General features: G+C 44.3%; 1 protein-coding gene across 1 annotated transcript in view; it reads left to right on the top strand.

Annotated features, from left to right (window-relative positions):
• EYA2 (EYA transcriptional coactivator and phosphatase 2) overlaps positions 1 to 21669 on the top strand; it is a 209550-nt gene that overhangs the window by 83775 nt on the left and 104106 nt on the right. Inside the window, exons 4-5 of the mRNA XM_014458065.2 lie at positions 3658 to 3800; positions 9009 to 9125. Coding sequence (XP_014313551.1) covers positions 3658 to 3800; positions 9009 to 9125 — 260 coding nt within the window. The remainder of the gene's footprint in view (positions 1 to 3657; positions 3801 to 9008; positions 9126 to 21669) is intronic.

Genomic DNA, 21669 nt, shown 5'->3' with positions numbered 1-21669 from the left:
TTATATCCATGGATGCATGGACTGCACATGGCCCCTGGGCCACTGTCTTGACCCCTTCCTGTTAGAACAGCCCACCTTGGCTTTATTTATTGCTGCTTCAGCAAAGTATTGAGAGGCAACATTTCATGGCTCCAAGTGTAACTATGGGCTCTAGAGTCAGATTCCAGAGTTTAAGTTCTAGATTTCCCACTTTCTAGCTGTGACTTCAAGTCTCTGAGCTTCATTTTTCTCTTCTCTAAAGTAAGAGGTATAAGACCCCCACCCACACCCAGAGAGTTGATGTGAGCATATGATGAGATTTCATGCACATATTGGGCCTCAGTAATTGGTAGTAATCATTTTATTAGAGACTAGAGGCCCGGTGCACGAAATTCGTGCACTGGTGGGGCGGGGGGGGTGTCCCTCAGCCCGGCCTGCACCCTCTCTAATCTGGGATCCCTCTCACAATCTGGGACTGCTGGCTCCTAACCGCTCACCTGCCTGCCTGCCTGATTGCCCCTAACTGCTTCTGCCTGCCAGCCTGATCACCCCTTAACTACTCCCCTGCCGGCCTGATTTATGCCTAACTGCTCCCCTGCCAGCCTGATCATCCCCAACTGCCCTCCCCTGCTGGCCTGATCACCCCCAACTGCCCTCCCCTGTTGCGACCCGGCCTCCTCCACTGGGCCCCACCTCCGCTGTTCGTGTGGCCATCTTGTGATGGCCATCTTGTGACAACATTAGGGCGTGATGCGTGAGGGCGCAATGACCACCTAGGCCAGTGGTCAGCAAACTGCAGCTTGGCAAACGCGGCTCGCGAGCCACATGTGGCTCTTTGGCCCCTTCAGTGTGGCTCTTCCACAAAATACCGACTTCTGCGCGTGGGCCACGAAGTTTCAATCGCACTGTACGTGCGCACCCGCACGTGGTATTTTGTGGAAGAGCCACACTCAAGGGGCCAAAGAGCCGCATATGGCTCGTGAGCCGCGGTTTGCCGACCACGGACCTAGGCTATCATTAGTATAGATGTCTTAGGAAGGAGCCCTTTAAATCCTAGCCCTTCGTGGAACCTGTCACTCACCATGGAGTGCAGAATCTATTTGTGCTCTATGGTTGCAAGTAACAGAAATCAACTCCAGCTGATGTAAGCCCAAAGGGATTTTTTTGAAGTTTCTGTATTCTTTTTTTTTTTATTTATGGGGGTGACACTGGTTAATAAAATTACATAGGTTTCAGGTGTACAATTCTATAACACATCATCTGTATATTGTATTGTGTCCATGACCCCAAGTCAAGTCTCCTCCTGTCACCATTTATCCCCTTTACCCTCTTCTACCTCCCCACCCCCTTTCCCTCTGGTAATCACCACACTCTTGTCTGTGTCTATGAGGTTTGGAGAGGTTTCTTCACCATTTTTACCCAGCCCCCACAAACCCCCCCCCACCCCTCTGACAGCTGTTCTCTGTATTTATGAGTCTGTTACTATTTTGTTTGTTTATTTTGTTCATTAGTTTCCACATATAACTGGAATCATATGGTACTTGTCTTTCTCTGACTGGCTTATTTCACACAACGTAATGCTCTCCAGGTCTATCCATGCTGTCACAAAAAAAGGCGAGGTTTCATTCTTTTTTACGGCTGAGCAGTAGTCCATTGTGTAAATGTACCACAGCTTTTTTACCCACTCACTTACTGATGGACATTTGGGCTGCTTCCCAGTCTTGGCTGTTGTAAATAATATTGCGTATATTCTTTTTTGAATTAGTGTCTCAAGTTTCTTTGGAATCGCTGGGTCATAAGGCAGTTGCCTTTTTAATTTTTTGAGTTAACTCCATAACGCTTTCCACAGTGACTGCACTAATCTTCATTCCCAGCAGCCGTGCACCAGGGTTCCCTTTTCTCCACATCCTCACCAGCACTTGTTGTTTGTTAATTTATTGATGGTAGCCATTCTGACAGGTGTGAGATGATATCTCATTGTGGTTTTAATTTTCATTTCTCTGATGATTAATGACATATGTCTTTTCATATGTCTAGTGGCCATCTGTTTTCCTCTTTGGAGGCGTGTTTATTCAGGTCCTTTGCCCATTTTTTAATTAGATTGTTTGTATTTTTAGTGTTGAATTTTATAAGTTCTTTATAAATTTTGGATATTAACCCCTCATCAGATGTATCATTGGCAAATATGATCTTCCATTCAGTGGGTTGTCTTTTCATTTTGTTGATGGTTTCCTTTGCTGTGCAAAAACTTGTTAGTTTGATGTAGTTCCATTTGTTTGTTTTTCTTTTGTCCCCCTTACCCAAGGAGATGTAGCAGAAAAAATATTGCTATGTGAAATGTTCAAAATTTTGTTTTCTTCTGGGGTTTTTATGGTTTCAAGTCTAACATTTAAGTCTCTAATCCATTTTGAATTTATTCTCATGTGTGGTGTAAGAAGGTGGTCTAGTTTCATTTTATGCATGTATCTGTCCAATTTTTCCAATATGATTTTTTAAATATTTTTATTGATTTCAGAGAGTAAGGGAGAGGGAAAGAGATATAGAAACATCAATGATGAGAGAGAATCATCGATAGCTTCCTCATGCACGCCCCCTACTGGGGATCGAGCCCGCAACCCAGGCACGTGCCCCTGACCGGAATCAAACCCAGGACCCTTCAGTCCCCAGGCCAACTCTCTATCCACTGAGCCAAACCAGCTAGGGCGCCAATATAGTTTACTGTATTGAATAAACTATCTTTACACTATTGTATGTTGTTGCCTCTTTTGTCAAATATTTATTGACCATTAAAGGTGTGGGTTTATTTCTGGGCTCTCTATTCTGTTCCATTGATCTATATGTCTGTTTTTATGCCAGTACCATGCTGTTTTGATTGGCCTTCTAGTATAGTTTGATATCAGGTAACATGATTCCACCAACTTTATTTTTCTTTCTCAAGATTGCTGAGGCTATTAGGGGTCTTTAATATAAATTTTTGGAATATTGGTTCTAGTTCTTTGAAATATGCATTGTTAGGAATTGCATTGAATCTGTCGGTTGTTTTGGGTAGTATGAACATTTTAATGATGTTAATTCTTCCTATCCATGAACACGGTATATACTTCCACTTATTTGTATCTTCTTCAATTTCTTTCTTCATTGTCTTATAATATTCTGAGTACAGGTCTTTTACATCCTTGGTTAAATGTATTCCTAGGTATTTTTTTATGCAAAGTGTAAATGGGATTGTTTTCTTAGTTTGCCTTTCTGATAGTACATTATTGGTGTATAAAAAAATCAACTGATTTCTGGCTATTTATTTTGTATCCTGCTACTTTACTGAATTCATTTATCCATTCTAGTAGTTTTTGGTAGAATCTTTAGGGTTCTCTATATACAGTATCATGTCGTTTGCAAATAAAGACAGTTTTACTTCTTCCTTTTCAATTTAGATGCCTTTTATTTCTTCTTCTTGCCTGATTGCTATGGCTAGGACTTCCAGTAATGTTGAATAAGAGTGGTGAAAGCAGACGGTCCTATCTTGTTCCCGATCTTAAAGGAAATACTGTAGTTTTTGCCCATTGTCTCTGCCCTGGAAAGAGTAAATACCCAAAGGAAAATGGGGGTATTGATTCCAAAACAAGGGGGAGGGGATGCTGGGCTGGGCTTGGAGATTTCATCTTCTCTCCTTCTATGCAGACCTTGCCCACGTGTCCTGTCCAGCCAGCCTCCCACGGCCATGGCAGCCTACGGCCAGACACAGTACAGCACGGGGATCCAACAGGCCACCCCCTACACAGCTTACCCACCTCCGGCACAAGCCTATGGGATACCTTCTTACAGTGAGTACCAGCCAAAGCCCTTGCTTCCCTGTGGGGCCCCAACATCATGGTCTTTCTTCTGTCCTATTGCCTCAGTTAAATGCAGAATCAGAAGTGATTCCAGCCTGATTTTGTATTAGAGATAGAAAAGGACAGACACATTAAATATGGTTCAAGTTCTAAAGACTATATCAAGGCCTCTTTTGATTGCTAGATTAAGAAACTTAACCCAAGCTGGCTTAGGGGAAAATGTAAATGTAATGATTGACACACTGGGGTCTGACATTAGGAATGGCTGGGTCCAGGTGCTCAAATGATGTCAGGAAGAATACATCTCACTCCATATTCAGATGTTTCCCGAGTTGGTTTTACTCCCACATAGGTTCTTCTCCTGTGGCAGCAAAGATGGTGCCTGTCAACTCTGAGTTTGCACCCTTACAGCTCAGCACTTCCAGTGGAAGGAGAAGTCATCTTTCCCAGTAGTTCCACCAGAATCCCATATTGAGCCTCACTGGCCCAAATTGGGTCATGTGACAAGGCAAGAAGATTGGGGTGAGAGAGATAAGGAGGCTGAAGCCTATGGATTGGACAAGTGAGAGGGATGGTTCTCTTAAAGGAACGCACAGTAATGGTATCAGAGGGAGAACTGGATTCTGGGAAGGCAAAATCAACAGAGCTACAGACCTTGACTGTCAGAATCTTACTGCTAAGAACTAGAGACTCAGTGAACCAGGCCCACCATCCACTGCTCACCTGTCTGCTTTGACCAGGGTGCTCCAGAGTAACAGAACCAATGGGATGGAAATAGATAGTTGAGATAGATAGATAGATAGATAGATAGATAGATAGATAGACAGACAGACAGACAATAGGAATTGGCTCATCCGATTACGGAGGCTAAGAAGTTCCAAGATCTGCAGTTAGCAAACTGGGGAGCAAGAGAGCAGTGATGTCATGATTTGCATGCATGGTATAAAGGAAAGAATAATTTAGGCTCCAGGGCCATGCAGGCCTTTTAGATGAGGATCTGAGCACTGAGAGATGAGCATGAGCAAGCTCAGGAGGGAGAATGTCCAGGCAGAGGGGGCCGCAGTGGGAAGGCCTGAGATGAGAAGGCATTTGGCAAGTCCAAGAAGCCCAGTCAGCTGGGGCACAGTGGGGAACAAGGTGGGCAGAGCCTGAGAGGCCTGGGGAGGATTTGAGATTTTATTACAAGTAAAACAGGAACTCTCATTGGCAGGTGTATAAGCTGAGGGCTGGAGGGTACATTCTGGGTGCTGTCCAGGTCACTTAGCTGCTGTGGGGACGTTGGATTGCAGGGAAGCAGAGGAGAAGCAGGCAGGCCAAGGGGAGACTGATACAGGAGGAGTAGGGGGTGGTGGGAGCCCAGGACAGGGCAGTACACACAGAAATTGGCAGATTCAAGAGCAGTCCTAGAGGTGGCAGTGACAAGTCCTGTGGGCTTCGGGTCAGGCATTGGTAATGGTCAGCATGGTGGAGCTGCTGCCACCCACAGTTCTCAGTGCTATGTGTCCACTAATTCCTTAACCCTATGAGGAAGGTCCCACCATTATCCTCTTTTGAGGGATAAATAATAAGTGGGAGCTCAGAGAGGGCAAATAACTCTCCCAAGGTGACCCAGACCGGTAGCAGAGGTGGAATTAAACCCAGACAGCCTGGCTCGGAAATCCAAGCCCAAGACCAAGCTTCGTTGCCAGAGTGTGCATTCCATAAATCCTGGGGGATTACCTGTGACAGACCTTGGCCAACAGGTGTGGGCACCACTTTGAACTTTCTGTCCCTCCTGTGCTAGAAGACCTGTGATACAGTCATACATAAGTTACCCGCCTGGCCGACAGCCAAGAAAAATGAAGCCATATTATTTTTCAGCATAAAAGAGAAACCCACTCCTGTTACCAGACAAAACATGGCATCAGGGGGAAATTAATTTGGTTCAAAGTCATTGTATGGTTTCGGTTACTTTCAGAGGGTCTGTTCTCTGACAGCACAGCATAGGTGGTAAGAGCACACACGTCCTGGGCTCACACCCCACCGCTGCCCCTTGCTGGTCCTGAGACCCAGGGTGAGTTTCCTCGTTCATACAGTGGAGCCAAACCAAGTCTGGCCTCCTTGTGGCTGCGGTGAAGATGCAATGAGATCATCTGCATAGGGGCCCGGCTACTTTTTTCTGTCAAGGGCCGGATAGTGAATAGTTTCGGCTTTGTGGCCTACACAGTCTTGGTCACAACTACTCAACTCTGCCACTGGAGCGTGAAAGCAGACGGACAGTATGTAATGAGTGTGTGTTCCAATAAAATTTTATTGACACAAGCAGGCAGTGGGCCAGATTTGGCCCATGGACCCTAGTTTGCCAACCCCTGACCTACACGAAGGGCTTAGCTCGTAAGGCCTGGCCCACGGAAAATGCTCAATCAGCGCAGTAGGAGCCAGGCTGCTGTGTACACCTGGAATGTCCTTGTCACTGAATAATGACGGGTGGGATGAAAAGCCATTGCCCTTCACATATGCCTGTGCCTGAGCAAGCAGTGTTTGCTCACTGTCTGGAGAAACCTTGTTGAATCGTGTTAGGAAACTTTTCTTATGCTCCTTGGCAGCTAGCATTAATACCTTTATTTAAGTAGTTGCAGGAAAATAACACAATTGAATAAGCTAGAGGCAAGGAGATTAGGAGTATTGAGTATTTTTCTCGGTTGATTATGCAACATTTAAGGACATATGTAAAAGCATAAAGAATAACACTACAGATACCCATATAAACTGACCATCCAACTTAAAAAATAAAATGTAGCCGAAACCGGTTTGGCTCAGTGGATAGAGCGTCGGCCTGCGGACTCAAGGGTCCCAGGTTCGATTCCGGTCAAGGGCATGTACCTTGGTTGCAGGCACATCCCCAGTAGGAGGTGTGCAGGAGGCAGCTGATCGATGTTTCTCTCTCATTGATGTTTCTAACTCTCTATCTTTCTCCCTTCCTCTCTGTAAAAAATCAATAAAATATATTTAAAAAAATAAAAAATAAAAAAAAATAAAATGTAAAGGGAGGTTCTGTCCCTTTCTTCTAAGAGATACTCACAGCCCTAGAATGGATGTTTATCATTCCTCTGTTTATCGTTTCTTTGTGTGCCATGGGGGCCAGCAAACTTTTTCTGTAAAAAAGCCTGACAGTGAATTTTGGCTTTGCAGGCCCTACAGTATTAAAACTACTGAACTCTACCATTGTAGCTTGAAAGTGCCAGATAATACGCAAGTGAATGGATATGTCTGTGTTTCAATAGAACTTAGTTTACAAAAACAGGCAGAAAGTCACATTTGGCCCATGGGCCATAGTTTGCAACCCTGGTGTGTGTTTGTGGAATGAATGTTTGCATGTTTGTGGAAGGAAGGAAGGAAGGAATGAATGAATGAATGAATGAATGAACGAATGAACATATTCTTGCAGTTTTTTCTGTATCTATTTAAAATGAAAAATGTACATGCTCTTGGACTCAGCAATTCCACTTCTCATATCCAAGCTAGACAAGCATTCTAACACTGCGTGAGGAGGCATGTCCATCTGTCACAGGCAGTGATAGTAAAGAAATTAGAATCCACCTAAAGTCCATCATCAGGGGACTGGCTGAATAAACAGTAATATTCATACTTTGGATTTCCATTTGGCCACTAAAACAAATGAACACATAGTTTGAGAAGAGTGAGCGAGGGAACATGGAGCAAGCAAAGGTCAGAGTGGTGAGCAGAGTCCATGTAGGACCTTGGAGCCCTCCAAGGAATTTAGATTTGACTCCAGGTACCCTATACACCATTAACCTTCTTAGCAGACTGAGCAAAAGGAAGTGCCTATGATACTGCTTGTTACTGTCTCCATGATTGCTCCTGAAGTCCTATACCATCTATTGCATAAAATCCTTTCACACCCATTATTGAGATGCAGCAAGAGAAGGAAGGGAAAACCTTGACTTAAGAATTATTGGCCAATTGTGAGACCCCGTTGAGTAGCCTGGCTTTCTGAACCTCAGTTTCCACATCTTTAGAATGGGGAAAGCAATACTGCCTGTTCTGTGGGAGTGTTGTGAGAATGAAAGAGATGTGTGTTGCTAAGTACCTCATTCAGAGCCTGATATGTTTATTCTTTCCCCTTCCTTTAATCTCCTGACAACCTGCTGGCAAGTATCAGTATGTTATTTCTTAAAGAGAAAGCTAGTCCTGGTCACCAAGGAATCATTTTACCCCTCTAAGCATTCTCTTCATTTATGGGAGTGAATGGGTGAGAAGGAGGGAAGCCACAATTACAAAACCATCCCCAGAACTAGAAATGATCTTTTAAAAACACACATTTAAATCGTATCAAAGTACTATTTTACACCTATAAGATAGACAAAGATAATCAAAGTGTATTACATTTTCAATGAAAATACAATATCTGGGCTTTTGATAGTGGATTAGCCCCCCTCCCTTGATGCAATCCCTTCTCCAGCCAGTTGCTCATGGCATTGGAGCCTGGAGTTTGGAGAAGATGTCAGAGTTTGGCCAAAACAGAAGGAAGATTTGTAACTGTGGCCTTTGGATAGGCATCACCTCCTGCCTTCCCCCCCGCCCCCCCGTCCAAAACAAAACAAAACAAAACAAAAAAACAACAGAGAATGTGTCTTAGGGTTAAGTGGAATCATCATTATAGAGGAAGAATGGTTCATTTAACACCTTCACCTAAACTCCTGATGAACTTTAAACCATACAGGGTGCTGCTCCATGGAGTAGGGGGTTGTAAACTCACCTCCTTCAGAGCCAGGCAGGAAGCAGGAACCTGATCACAAGTGCAAAATAAAGCACCTTAAAACCAGCCTCCGTGTCTCGGAGACAGTACAGGACCCGTGGTGACCCGGGATACACAATCTGGAAGCCTCTAGGTAGCTTGTTGTCACATGGAATACAGGCATAGCATCAGCCCATTGCTCAAGAGAAAGCATAAGTCCAGATTTTTGGGTGAAATCCTCCTGATTTTTAAACAAAAACAATTTCATATTTTCCTTAAAAAATATGCACACTTAGCAAAATACGTCTGTAGACTAACTTTGGTTCACAAGCCAATAGTTTGCAACTCCTGGTTTGGAAGCTGATAAACTTGCACGCTGTCTTGACTCAGTAGCTCTTCTGTGGGTGACAAGGGAGCATCCTATTCATGTGTCCCTGGTGCTTCTTCTTCCTCCTTCCAAGGCATCAAGACAGAAGACAGCTTGAACCATTCCCCCGGCCAGAGTGGATTCCTCAGCTATGGCTCCAGCTTCAGCACCCCACCCACCGGACAGAGCCCGTACACCTACCAGATGCACGGTCAGTGTGGCGCTGCGGCCCCTCCCTGCCCTCTCCAAGGCATTGCCTGAGTTGGGTGTCATTCATTCATTTATTCAGCAGATTTGAGTACCTACTATGTGCCAGGATCTATCTCAAGTAATGGAGTTACAGTGGTGGACAGAAGATATGAGATTGCCCTTATAGAAACTGATACTAAACAAAGCAACAAATAAACCGACTAATTTGGGAGGAGTTGAGTGCAATGAAGCAAATAAGTGTGTTGTTTGGATAGGGAGTGATGAGCAGTTGTGGGGCAGTCAAGAGGCATTGGATATGTAACTTTAGGTAGAATCATCAGGAAAGGCTCTTTGTTGGACAAAGACCCAAAGGGTGAGTGGAGCCAGCTGTGCAGACCTAGGGGAAGAGCATTCCAGGCAGAGGGAAAAGTCAGTGCAAACGCTGTATGGAGGGAACTGTCTTGACATATTTGAGACACAGAACTAAGACCAGCAAGGCTGGAGCAGAGTCGGGGACGTAGGAGGAGAGAGTGTTGGAGAGAAGGCAGAGCTGAATCACACAGGCCTGGAGGGCTTTTGGCTTTGATTTTAAGTGTGATAGACAGGACGTTCACTGCACACTCAGGGAAGTGCTGGGTGGTGGGAAGAGTGGCCAGGCAAGTAAAGTAACTATTTCAGCTGGAGGTTCAAGGCTGCATCCCCATAGGTGGCCTTCGGAGGGGAAGAAAGAACTCCAGTGCATAACTCCCTCCTCAGATAGGCCAAGAAACTGGCCTACTAGATTCTCCTGAGTCCACCTCCACTCTTTTACCCCCTATGGGCCCCTTCTCTTCTCCAGTCCTCCATTGGGAGCATGTTAGGGCTGATGCATGGGACAGAGGGCTGGTGGCAGTAATTTTGGAGATCTTCATCCCCGTGTTTTTTCTTTCGTGAAAGCTGGTGAAAATGACCACCAAGGGTCTGAAAAGTTATGTGCGAACCTGAAGAGGTAATGACAAGGTGGTGTGCTAATGAGTGATTGTACTTTTCTCTTTAAAAACTCTTTGCACATATTGTCACTTAACATTCTTTAAAATGGATGTCAAGGGCAGCCTTTTAGGTAAAATCCTGGTGAAAATTCAGCAAGTAATCATAGGGGTATGTAAGAGAAACAGGGCACTGAGCACTGATGCCCAGCACTGGAATACTTCCTTGTAAAAGTCTGCAGCAGACGGCTGGTGACACCATCAGCTGACATTGGCCAGACACCACATGCCACCTGATGTTGCTGGATCATCTGATACAGTCTTCATGACATTCCAAAGCATTGGTGCTGGTATTGTTCCCATTTTCCAGGAGAGGAAACTGAGGCATAGAGGGAATGACTGATCTACAAATGCAACGGAAAACAGACTGAATCGGGTCTCTTGGCGGCCTGGTAGAATCCCAAGTCCAAAGCCCATGCTTTTCGTCATGGTACTGCCCTGTCTCCTCTTCCTCTGTTGTCACCTCTGTCATCCCACAGTGGCCTTTCTGAGTTCCCTTGAAGGGTACAAGCTGCTGGGACCTTCTCTCTAAGTGCAGAGTGAATTGTGGTACCGATCCCAATAATAAAGGTTTGTGAAGACACTGAACTTGAACTTGCATTTGGGCCAATCTCAAGCCAGTTTTTTTTCTAGCTCTGCCAATAGCAACAGAACTTACTGCCTTGGGCATCTAAGGCTGCAGAGGTTGAATAGCAAACACAGTCCACCCTCCCCCATTCTAGTAGCCCCTCCCCAACCCGCTGTGTAATGAGTTAAGTTATGTAGGCATGGCTCCCCATCCACTCATCATTTATTCTCTATTGAGCACCAGCTGTATGCCTGGCACCCTGGGGGTACAGCAGTCAACAAAGACAATTCTCTCAAGGAGAGGGACAGGCAATAATCAATTAACAAATAAATCGGTGGCTACAAATATTGGTAAAGCTTGTAAAAGACAAAAGCAGGGCAGTGTGATGGGCAATGAGTTGGTGAATGGTAATGGATGTTACTCAGGTGGTGAGGGAGACCTGAGTGATGAAAAAGATCCAACCATGTGAGCAGCTGGAGACAGGACAGCCCGGGAAGAGGGGACAGCAAAGGCCCTGAGGTAGGAAAAGGCTCTCATTGTTGAGGGACTCCAAAGCAGACTCGTGAATCTTGGTAGAGTGAGTAAGGGAAATGAGCTTGGAAGGTGAAGCAGGCACTTCCCGGGACCAGGATATGAAGAATAATGTTATTTCCTCTCTGGTCCTTACAGCAACCATGGGAGGTGGGCACCATCAGCTCTGCTCTACAGATGATGAAAATGAGGCTCAGAGAGGAGAGGTGACTTGCCTGAGATCACAGAGCCAAACGTGTTCCGAGCTGGGATTCAGACGCGGGTTTCTAGAAGTCTGGAGCCCATGCTGATCCTCCTAGTGTTATTTCCAGGACTCCTTCGGGACTCCTAAGCTCTGCATATTCGCCTTTCCCCTGCATCTTCCCAATAGGCCGCTGACATAGGTTCTGTCATGATCCCCATTTTACAGGTGGAGATACTGAGCTACAAAATGGTAAAGTAACTTGGCCAAGGTCACATGGCTGTGGTGGTGGGATTTGAAGCCAGGCGGTTGCACTCCAGAGCCCAGGAGGATAACCACCACACTATCCTGCCCTCCAACTCTTGGAGATTCTTCTAGGACAGTGGTCGGCAAACTGCGGCTCGTGAGCCACATGTGGCTCTTTGGCCCCTTGAGTGTGGCTCTTTCATAAAATACCATGTGCGGGCGCGCATGTACAGTGCGATTGAAACTTCATGGCCCATGCGCAGAAGTCAGTATTTTGTGGAAGAGCCACACTCAAGGGGCCAAAGAGCCACATGTGGCTCGCAAGCCGCAGTTTGCCGACCACTGTAATCTAGGAGATGATTCTCCATGGGTTAGCCTGGCCTACACCCCACCCCACCACCACCACCATCCCCGCCAACCCCTCACAAATGGAAAAAAGACCTCTTGCTCTTTCTCACCTGCCCCACCATGAGAATAATCCAGGTTATTTTCTTAATCTTCCTTATGGCCAAGATGCCAGAAAGGCTACGGCAGCAGCTGGACTTTGTCCCAATTAAGTGCCTTCAGTCTAATGCTAATGGCCATAAACCGCTCTTGAGACAGCCCAGGCATTTTGCAAGCCTGACATATTCCTCCTGAAGTATTTTTTTCAAACACAAACACACAGAACGCTCACACACCATGCCCATGTGCTTCCTATTAACTTTTTTTTTTAAGTTGCTCCAGAGGAGAAATAAACTCTCCAACTACTCTGTGCGCATTTCAGAATGGAAGACCGTGGTTGAGGGAATGAAGAGGGAGGCTGAGAACGGGGTTTTAGGCCTGAAAGCACTGACTTGGAGTGAAATTAGTCCATGTTTAGAAGCTGCAATGGGTCTTTCTTTTCTAAGAATTGAAATTATAATTTTGTAGAAGCAAAAGAACCTAAATAAGGACCACCCCATCATTTTACAGATGAGTAAACTGAGGCACTGCAGCAGAGAGGCGTATGTATAGTTACAAGGCAAGCATTAGGTAAGCCCAAGGCCTATCCCTCGGTCTTATACCAAATCTCAGAAACTTCCGCAGAGCCATCACCCCTCAAGGCCCTGGTTTGAGATCTGTGTCTGTTTGGATAACACTGCCTCTCCACCGAATGTACAATAAACGTAAAGGAGAAAAGTTCACAACATTCGCCCAGCCTTTGCATGATTGTTTATTTTCTTTTTTAAAGTTCACCCAAGGGTTTTTATAGCTGAAATGTATTTCTTATGGGTTTGATTTTTGTTGTTGTTTCTTTTTGGCTTCTCCTGCTAAAACACTGCTGTTCGCAGAAATGACCACAAAGATTAAAAAGAGAAGAAAAAAGCCATTTTGAGAGTGTGTTGTAAGAGGTTAAGAGCTCTGGACCTGGCTGTAGTCAGTCCTGCTCTGTCCCACACACCATGGCTCTTGGGTGAGGCTCTTGACTTCTCTGTGCCTCAGTGTCCTCATCTGTGGCATTGGCATCATAGCAGGAGAGTTGGCCTAATGGGGCTGCCAGGAGGACTAAATGGAATGATTCTTGGGCACATCAGATGAGGCCATAAAGCCTGGCTGTCCTTTTTATTACTCCTTTCGTAACATGGTAGTTAAAAGCAGTAACTCTCAAGTCAGACTGAGTTAACTTCCCAGTTATGCAATGTGACATTGAGCCACATTATTATTACCTCAGTTTTCCCCCTATAAAATGGGGGTACTAATGCATGGGATGGTGAATAATTAAATGAGTTAATGGTTGTGAAGGATTAAGAACACCACCTGCCATAAACTAAGTACTCTACAGATATTACCGTTATTATTTTATTGTTATTCTCATTTCATGTCTGATGGTCTGTGTTCTTCCCATATTCACTTCTCTTCCCTGAACTCTCAGTTGTAAGTAGCTGTGGTCAGAGAAAAGAGGAGTCGAAACCTGAGACTGTTGAATCATCACCTCAGCATACACTCCTCATTTTAGAGGGACTTACACATGTTGGTAGCCCTCTTCAATGGAAATCCCTTTTGTATTTACCAAAAACCAGGGAACATGAGTGCTGAAGCTCAGAACCCAAAGTGAGCCATTCAGGAACAATGCAGAAGTATGGGATTCAAGGACGTGTAGGAAAATTACAAGGCCAGTGAAAGGATTTATAAGCCTAGTGAACTCAGCCTGAGACTTCCAAAGCCAGTTTGTGTCAGATTTATGAAATCTAGCACCATCTCTAGCATCCAAAATCTGTGTGACCTTGGACAAGTCACTGAACTATCATGATCTGTGTTTCACAGCCCTCATGCTCACTGAAAAAATAAAGAGGTCAGAGAAGGTCATGGTCAAATCCATCAAGTACATTAGGTAAATAGTGTGTGGCTCAAAGTTGAATAGATGTCTTTGCTGTAGGACTTTCAGAGCTCCTGCAGAATGACGTGCCTGTGTCTCTCCAAGAATGGAATTCAGTAGTCGATTTTCCCAGGTAGATTTGAAACAGGGACCCTCTCACCAAACAAATGTTCTGCACTCACAGGGAAGGCCTGGCTGCAATGATCTTTAGGCTTCTTCCTATGTTAAAATTATTTTTTAATATATTTTTATTAATTTCAGAGAGGAAGGGAGAGGGAGAGAGAGATAGAAACATCAATGATGAGAGAGAATCATTGATTGTCTGCCTCCTACACGCCCCCCACTGAGGACCAGCTCACAACCCAGCATGTGCGCTGACTGGGAATCGAACCGTGACCTCCTAGTTCATAGGTCAATGCTCAACCACGGAGCCACGCTGGCCAGGCTATGTTAAAATTCTTTGATGCTCTAATTTTTTCATGGTGAACATGTATGTATTCCTTTTTTCTGTATTTTTGTTAATTTTTTTATGAGATACAATTCACATACCATAACATTCATTCTTTTAAAGTGTACAAGTCAGTGGTTTTGCTATACTTATAAAGCTATGCAACCATCACCACTGTCTAATGCCACAACCTATTCATTACCCAAAAGGAAACCCCATGCCCATTAGTCATCACTCCCTACTTCCCCTCCTGCTGATATATTTTCCTTTTGTAATAAGAAAGAAAAAGATACATTTAAAGTTACTCTTCTTTTATATGTGTTTTGAACAAGGTTATACATTTGCCTAGTTACACAGCTACAGAAATCGCTTTCCCACCTTCATCCCACATCCACTCAGTTCCCAAACCCCAAGCGGTTCAGCACTTGAACCAGGTTCCGTGAATCCATCCAGAATGTCCTTTGGCAAATAGAAGCAAACATGTACACAATCTATTATATTGCATGTTCCTATTATAATAACTCATATGTGAGTCATAAATAAGGTAATGATACCAGTATAATTCTGAAGGTGGATTGATTCAGTTGCTTTTAAGATTTCTCCCTTATCACTGGTTTTAAGCAGTTTAATTTTCATGTGCCTTGGGGTAGTCTTCTTCATGACTGTAGGGTTTGGGCTTCATTGAGCTTCTTAGATCTGTAAGTTTATAGTTTTCATCATATTTGGAAATTTTTCAGCTATTATTTCTTCAAATATTCCCCCCACACATACCCTCATGTCTTCAAGTTCACTAATTTTTTCTTCTGCTGTATCTGCTCTGATGTTAATTACACCCTGGGCAGTTTTCATCTCAGACATAGTTCTAACCCAGGGGTGGGCAAACTTTTTGACTCGAGGGCCACAATGGGTTCTTAAACTGGACCGGAGGGCCGGAACAAAAGCATGGATGGAGTGTTTGTGTGAACTAATATAAATTCAAAGTAAACATCATTACATAAAAGGGTACGGTCTTTTTTTTTTTTTTTAGTTTTATTCATTTCAAACGGGCCGGATCTGGCCCGCGGGCCGTAGTTTGCCCACGGCTGTTCTAACCTCTACAAGTTTGATTTGGGTCTTTTAAAAAATACCTTCCATGTCTGTCCAGTCATTCCTCTGGCTCCTTGAACAAACAGAATATAGTTATATTAACTGTTTTAATTTGCTTAGCTACTAATTCTATCTGTGTCATTTCTGGGTTCGTTTTCATTGATTTTTCTCCTATAGGTCATATTTTCTTGATTCTTTGCATGCCTGGTAAGTTTTGATTGGATGCCAGACATTGTGAATTTTACCTTGTTGGGTGCTGGACATTTTTATATTTCTGTAAATATTCTTGAGCTTTGTTCTGGGATGCAGTTAAGTTACATGGAAATAATTTGAGTTTTTCAGGTCTTGCTTTAAGCTTTGTTAGGGAGACCAGAGCAGGATTTGGTCTACAGCTCTCTCGACCTAACCAGTCTTTCCCACTAGTGAGGGAGCCTGAGTATTCTACCCAATGCTCCGTGAATTATGAGGTTTCCACTCTGGCTGGTGGGAATGGGAACTGAACTCTCAGTTTTATGTAACTGTGGTCAGAGAAAAGAGCAATACACATTTGAGACTTTATTATGAGCTCTGAGGATTGTTCTACTCTTTGGCGGTGGTTCTCTTCCAGCCTTGAGTAATTTCCTTGCAGGTATGTGCTGATCAGTACTCAGGTTGACTCTCAAGGGAAATGTCTCTCTCAGTACCGCTCCCTTTTTTCTGGCACTCTGCTCAGCTAATTCTCTCCACTTTGGCCTCCTTGGACTGGCAGCTCCATCTCCTCAATTCAGAGGCCTCTGGTACCACCTGGGTCCCCTCCCTAGGGAATTTCCACATTGGGGCAGTCATAGGGCTCAACACTCATTTCCCTTCTTTTATGCATCACTGTCTTTGATTTTCTGATGCCCAATGTCTTGGAAATCTAGTTTTAAATTATTTCATGGGAGAGGGTAAAGGCAGTCCCCAGAATCAGTCTCGACCAGAAGTAGAAGTAATGCTGCACTGGTTCATTCGCGTGTTTTTCAGTCCATACAGTGACTGCAAAATGCACAACACAGGAAAGCAAACCAACCTTGGAGGAATTCTGTTCTGTTCCTGGTGCCCTGTGTTCTTCCTCTGACCTCAGTGTGGCCATGTGCTCTGTGTTTGAAGAACTTACTTTGCAGTTCCCCCCGATCTTCATACATTTCGCCCTTGTTTCCATCATTCAGCACCTCCATTGTCCTTGAACCCCCTTCCATTAAGATACCTTCAGCTCCTTTTTAAAGCAAAGTCTTCTGTGTAATGTAACACTTCACTATGTATTTTTTATTTACTTATTAGAAGCCCGATGCACAAAATTCATGCAAGGGCCCCCACCATCGCCGCCTTGGCTGCCTCTGCCTCAGCCCCCAACCCCCCCTCCCCCACCCCCTGCAGCCAGGGGCCTCTGCCTCGGCCCCCACCACCACAGCCTTGTCCAGAAGGTCGTCTGGAAGGACATCCTGTCTAATTAGCATATTACGCTTTTATTATTATAGATTTTTTTTCACTGTTCTGTTATTTTTATTGGGACTGTATTGCTTTTGCTAATGCCCTGGTTATAATGTTGCATTGTTTTCAGCAGTCTGCCCAAGCCTACTTTTACTCATAAGCCCCTTTATTTTAGTGCACAATTTCGCCCAATGCACGGCCTTTCAGGAAGACTTCAGATTATGGCAGAAACACTTGGGTGTCTTCTTATTTTCATAGGTAACATACTATACCCACTCTTCTACACTTAGCTTTCTTCGTTCAGCTGTATACTTTGGAGAACTTTCTAAGTCATTCCTTTCACAGATGCCTATTATTCCATTGAGTGATGTGCTATAAATGATTTAACCAGTTCCTTGCTGGGTGTTTCCAGTCTTTTGCAATTACCACCAATGTGTCTATGAATAACTCTATCTATATATCATTTTGTTTTCTGCAATTATATCTGAAAGGCAAATTTCCAGAAGTGGAGTTCAGGGTCAAGGGAAAGTCCATATTAAATTTGGTAGATAGCTCCAGGTGACCTCCATATGGAGTCTACCGATTTAAACACCCACCAGCATTGTCTGAATGTGCCTGCTTCATCAACCCCATCATCTCATTATTGGAGTTTTTGCCAATCTGATGCATGAAAAACAGCATCTCAGTGTAACACTAATTAGTAAGTGTGCTACAAAGCTGATTGTCTTTTCAGATATTTGACAATTTGTGTTACCTTTTCTGTGAACTAGGAGATTAGACTTGGAAAACGATGTCAAAGAGGAGTGATGAGAGGCAAGGCAAACCAACATCCAAACCTATGATAAAGCTACAATAACCAGAACAGTATGGTTCTAATGTATGAACAGACTGCTTGACTAACAGGAGAATATAATTCTGAAAGAGACAAACATATCAGGGAATTTAGAAAATGGGGTAGATGGCATCTAAATCAGTGGGGAAAGGTGGAATATTCAGTGAATGGAGTTGGAATAATTTGTTGGCCATCTGGGATGAAAAATAGACCCACTCCTATTACTGTACACCAGAAAGTAATCCAAATGGATCAACAGTTTAAGTGTCAAAAGTAAATCATAAAAGTACTAGAAAGAGAATGAGCAAAATTTTTATAACCTTAGAGTGGAAAAGCCTTTTCCAGCCATGACTCAGAAATCCAAAAGTCATCAATGAAAAGATTGACAGACTATAGATTTTTATTTTTTTGGCATGGCAAAGAACACCAGAAGTAAAGTCAGAACAACAAAAACAATCAAATGAAACAAAAAACAAATGGCAAACTGTGAATAAATATTTACATCTTAAACCAGAAACAAATTTTTATTCTTTTTAAAATGATTCTACAGTTCTATGGATTGAACCTGCTCTGGGATGGTATTCTTCTAAATAAAAGAGAGAAGTGAGGAGGTCTGATGTTACAGGGGAGGATGGGGGCCATGGCAAACTGGAGAATCCCAGCCCATCAGAGTTGGGGAACCAGTGTTACCCTAGAAGGAGCCCCAGAGAGGCCAAATCTTCCCATTTTTCAAGGTAATCCTCAAGACTATATTTTAATGTAAAATCTCATTCTTTTACAATATTGGCAACTGATTGAACATATATAGGACTGGTCTTATGCCTCTATCTTACAATGTGGTTCCATTTTTTTCCAATTTTTAAAATTGATTTTTTGAAGGGGGGAGAGAAAGAGGGGGGGAGAGGGGGGGAGAGGGAGGGAGGGGGAGAGAGAGAGAGAGAGAGAGAGAGAGAGAGAGAGAGAGAGAGAGAAAGAGAGGGAGCGAGAGAGGACAATTCATTTTCCACTTATTTATGCATTCATTGGTGGATTCTTGTATGTGCCATGACTGTGTATTGAACCCACAACCTTGGCGTATCAGGAAAATGCTCTGACCAACATACCTACCCAGCCAGGGCCATGTTTTCTTAACCACAGTTCATGAGACCAGGAATGGAAGGAGAAAATTACTTCCCAAGTGGTGACTTGGGAAGCCAGATAGCTCGCCCCTTTTGGTCCTCACCTCTGGCATGTCCCGGAGGGCTTGAATGGTGGGTGTGGTTAGAGCTGCCTTGGAACCCAGTGGCCTCCTGGTGAAGTAGATTATTTCCCTATTTCTTCTTGGCAGCCGTAAATTTCAGGCTGTCCCGGCCCAGCCAGTTCTGAGCAGGCTACGTCTGTCTGGTCTCACTATGTCGGTCAAGACAGGAGCCAGGCTTGGCATCCCGAGGGTTCCTGGACTGAGGTCCGGTTTCCTGGTGTGAATCAGCAACTCTTCTGCACACGATGACGTGGGTGAGGTTTTCTGACATGTCAGCACTCTTGCGCCGGGCAACACCTCCTCCCTGGTGGTCACCTTCCTGTCACCTTCGTGTGTGCAGGCTTGCTGCCTCCTGCTCGAGCTGAAGTCTTTTGGATTTAGGACGTACAGAGGTTAAATGAATGGTCTTTTTTTCTGGTTATATAACAAGTTTGATTTGGTCGCCCCCATCTGCAAAAGCCACAGGAGATGATCAATGAAAACAGCTGGGGAGCCTGAGTTAGTTCTGAGGGTGTTTAGTAAACAGCTCACTAAGGCAGCCCTTCCTGTAAGCCTTTCTGTGATGATGGTGATGTTCTACATCTGCACTGTCCCGTATGTAGCCATTAGCCACATGTGGCTGTCGAGCATTGAACTGTGGCTAGTGCAACTGAGGAATTGAATTATTTGTGTTGTTTAATTTTAATTAATTGTAATTTAAATGTGAATGTGGCTACTGGCTGTCATTTGGGGCAGCACAACTCTAAAGAGTAATTCAAAGCCAACTCATAGCCTGGTTACTGCTGGGGTAGGGAGATGTTACCTAGCAGGTGTGATGGGCTGACTGTGTTCTCCTAAAATCCATATGCTGAAGTCCTAACCCCGATGTGATAGTATTTGGACATGGGGTTTGGGGAGGTAGTTAGGGTTAGATTAGGGATTGATGTCCTTATAAGAAGAGGAAGAGCAAGAGCGCTCTCTCTCCTCCTGCACACATGAGGACACAGCGAGAAGGTGGCCATCTCTGGTGAGTCCCTCTACTATCTTGAAATTTAATTCAGATGTAATTTAACCTACTTATGCATATTTTTAAAAAGTCAAACTGGATGTTATTACTGTAAAATGAAGGAGTTTATAAACTATATTTTTGAACATGTGACTACCCAGGCATGACCACACTAGGTTACATAATGAAACAGTCAGACACATGCATGTGAAGACTCACAAGAACATGGCTGTGTGGGCAACACAGACACCACCAGCAGTGTGGCCGTCATCAGAGTGGCTTTCCATCAGAGGAAATACCTCTTGGTAAATTCCAAACAAAAGACAGCCATCCTTCTATGCACAGTAGTAGTTGTGTCGTCAGGAAATCACCCAGAATGGCCTCCGGGGACATGTAATCCCAGAGGTCATGGGGCTACGGCTTGCAAACAAATTAAGATACTTGAATATCATGGTTTATTAAATCAGTTTAAGAGAAACTGAAAAACAACAGGAAAGAAATAGAGGTTAACACATTAAAGTTAGGGTGCAAGGAGGTGAAAGAGCCACACTATAACTCCCCAATTACCGTGATGGCCAGCCATGACTTTTATCCATATTTCTAGGGCAGAAGGCACTCGGGGCCAGAATGGCATCATAATGATTCTTACCAGTTGGTGGCAATCTGTCATTCACTCAGCAGACACTCATGAGCACCAGCTCTGTTCCATGCAGCATGCTAGGTGCAGGTCCTACAGTCCTGAGCTGACAGTCAAGCCCTGTCTTTATGGAATGTATATCCCAATGAGAGGACAAAGACAGTACATTAGCCCAGTCTAGCTGCCATAACAAAATACCATAGACGGGGTGGCTTGAACAACAGAAATGTATTTGCTCACAATTCAGGAGGCTGGAAGTGCAACACTGAGTGTCCAGTAGATTCCATTTCCGGTGAGAGCTCTCTTCCTAGTTTAAAGACCTTGTCACTTGACCTTTACTCTGCACCAGAGAGGGGAAGAGAGAGAGAGAGAGAGAGAGAGAGAGAGAGAGAGAGATCTGTTATCTCTCTTATAAAGATACCTGTCCTATTATTGGATTATAGACCCACCTTTATGACCTCATTTAACCTTAATTACCTCCCCAAAGGTCCCATCGCCACATACAGTCACATTGGGGGATTAGGACTTTAACATAGGAGTAGGGGGGTGGGGGCACACTTCAGACCATAATAGTGAGCAAGGAAATGAGAGGATGTTAACATGATGCCAGGAGTGAGGCGTGTGCTGAGGAAAATAAACTGGGAGGTGTAGCAGAGAGAAACTGAGGAAGGAGGGTCTGATTTGGGTGGTGGGCAGGGTCTCTGAGCTAGTGACAGTGGAACTGATAACATGCAAATGAAGAAAAGCAGCCATGGGTCATGCGTGTTCCTGGCAGACAGGAGGCGGAGCAGTTGGCCACAGGGGAAGAGAGGTGGAGGATGAGGTTGGAGGGTGGGTGAGGCAGACCTCACAGATTTGGATTTTGTCATGAGAGCACCGGCAGCCATCAGGGGTTTCAAAACAGGGAGGGAGATCTGGTTTGCATCTTAGAAAGACCACTTGGCTGCTGTGGGGAGAATGAACTATCAGGGGGTCATGGAAGATGCAAGGAGACCAGGAG

Source organism: Myotis lucifugus, unplaced genomic scaffold (assembly GCF_000147115.1).
Source record: "Myotis lucifugus unplaced genomic scaffold, Myoluc2.0 scaffold_90, whole genome shotgun sequence".
Lineage (NCBI taxonomy): Eukaryota > Metazoa > Chordata > Mammalia > Chiroptera > Vespertilionidae > Myotis > Myotis lucifugus.
Note: the sequence above shows the minus strand (reverse complement) of the source record. Positions and strands in the feature narration are given on the sequence as shown.